At 59.0% G+C, this 2052-nt stretch overlaps 1 protein-coding gene across 4 annotated transcripts in view; it reads right to left on the reverse strand.

Moving 5' to 3' along the window:
• TPD52L2 (tumor protein D52-like 2) overlaps positions 1 to 2052 on the reverse strand; it is a 17629-nt gene that overhangs the window by 3050 nt on the left and 12527 nt on the right. For 2 of the 4 annotated variants that reach the window (XM_010836554.1, XM_010836553.1), the window contains 2 exons: positions 980 to 1006; positions 174 to 215 (listed from right to left, as the gene is read on the reverse strand). The exons of the other annotated variants lie outside the window; for them this stretch is intronic. In XM_010836554.1, the coding sequence (XP_010834856.1) occupies positions 174 to 215; positions 980 to 1006 (69 nt within the window). The remainder of the gene's footprint in view (positions 1 to 173; positions 216 to 979; positions 1007 to 2052) is intronic. 4 annotated transcript variants of the gene reach the window in all.

Genomic DNA, 2052 nt, shown 5'->3' on the forward strand with positions numbered 1-2052 from the left:
GCGGCCTAGAAGGGGTGTCTCCCAAATCTGAGCCAGAGACTGATAGGGGAAGGTGGTTCCTGGTCAGGGGTGTGGGGGATGTGCAATGAACCAGCCAGAGCCACCCCCTCCCACCGGCCTCCCAGTGGGGTCCCGGCAGGCTCAGGCAGCTATGGGGCACAGGAGCACATTACCTCATGGCTGGCATACTTATGGAGTGGCGGATGGAGTGGCTGCTGCTTGGAAGCATGGGAGGAGCAGAGAAGGAAGAGTTAAGGCAAGGATAGGACCAGCTCCCCATGCAGGAAGCTGAGCCCCACCCCATGTACCAGGGAAGAACAGAGAAGCCTCACAAGCACCCCCCTCCAACCAGGAAAACTGACCCTGGTGCCCCTTGCATGGCCCCAGAAGTGTGGCACTGTAGGGGGAAGGCACCAGGACAGGGTTATTAAGATGCCCTCAGCCTAGGCATTAAAAACGTTTCTGGTGCAAAGAGCCACCAAGCATCCCATTTGATTTCACAGCAAGTCCCAGAAAAACAAGCAGGACAAGTATGAATATCAAAAGTCACGACTGTTCTGGAGTTCTTGGCCTCCAAGCAGGAGGAGCAGTTTGATCAACATGAGCTAAAGGACACTCAGGAGGCTGTCTGACCGGGGCCCAGGCACCCAAGCGCAGAAAGGAGACCAGCTCCCTGTCAAAGGCAGGACCACTCCTAGGGGAAGAGGACACGGGGACACAATGGCTCAAGGGCCAGCACAGCCTCTCCCAGGAAGAGTCAGGGTGGGCCAATGGCTACTCTGTGAGGCCACGTTAAGAGTGGGCAGCAACAGTGCCCAGACAGCCACATAACCAGGGGAGGAGCCCTGTACCCGTCTCGCCACTGGTGACTGCCTTGCTGTGCTGCCCCCACCATCCACACAGCCCCCTAGGGCCGGCCAGAGCCTCCCAGCCCTGAAGCATAGATAGCCCAGCCCGGCGCATCCAGTGTCAGTCTTACCTAAAGGAGTGTGAGAAGGGCCGAGCCCTGAGGGGCAGCAGCAGGAAGAGAGAAGAGAGGCAGCATTAGGAGGGGCATCCGGTCCCACCCCGGCCCTGTGTTCGAGACTACCCCACCGGGGGAGGACATGTGTCCCTGTCCGGCCTCTGCCCCACTCTCCCTCACACAGTTACATGAGGGACCTTTGAGACTGACTCTACCACAGGCTGGAGAGAAGGAACCCTGAGAAACAAGCAGAGCAAGGACGTGAGGCGCTTCTCTGCCCCCAGGGTCCGTACCTGACCTAGGACCCAGGACCCCATCAGCCTACACTCCAGCTGGGCCAGTGTGCCCCCCCGCACCTCGACAGGGCCTGCAACACCCCCAAGCACTTCATGCTTTGGCTCCATCACCACGGATAACAGAAGATGACCAAAAAACCAGAACATATCCAAGGGCATCTGCTGGAGTTGGGGAGGAAGGGGCCACGGCTCCCCCCCACTCCTTGGTGGCCACCCCAACATGAAGATCGTTTCAGAAGTGACAGTCACATGGCCTGAGGCATCTGTTGTGCTCTGCTGGGCGGCAGGACCTACTCCGCTCGGCGGGAGAACAAGCCTCATAGTGAGAAGAGGTGCGTGTCCTATCAAAGGTCACCCAGCCGGATGGAGGCCCGACCTCACTCTTAACTGGGCCTCTGGCACTAATCCATTTCCCTGCCCCTGGAGATGCAGCAAGCCCCTCGACTGGGCTGCTCCTGGACGGGCCCCTCTAGACACCCGGGGGACTGCTGTCCTGAAGGACAGAGCAGCACCTGACCCTCAACTTGCGAAGGAAACCCCCTGGGCCTGGTTCTCTGTGTCAAGAAGTGGAGAACTTTGTCAGCTTCAAGCTCCAAACCACAGAGACTAATGGGCCTCGACCTCAAGCCACCCAAGACCACATGGTAAGGCAACAGGGACACACGGATAGGCCCCTCAGACTCAGTTTGCATCAGCACTGGGATTCAAGAGCAAAGGCAGCAGCAGGCACATGGGGCCTCAGGATGAGACGCCAGCCAACAGGAACCGTGACCAGGGGCTGGTTCCTCCACT

Source organism: Bison bison, unplaced genomic scaffold (assembly GCF_000754665.1).
Source record: "Bison bison bison isolate TAMUID 2011002044 unplaced genomic scaffold, Bison_UMD1.0 scf7180017864063, whole genome shotgun sequence".
In the NCBI taxonomy this organism is placed as follows: Eukaryota; Metazoa; Chordata; class Mammalia; order Artiodactyla; family Bovidae; genus Bison; species Bison bison.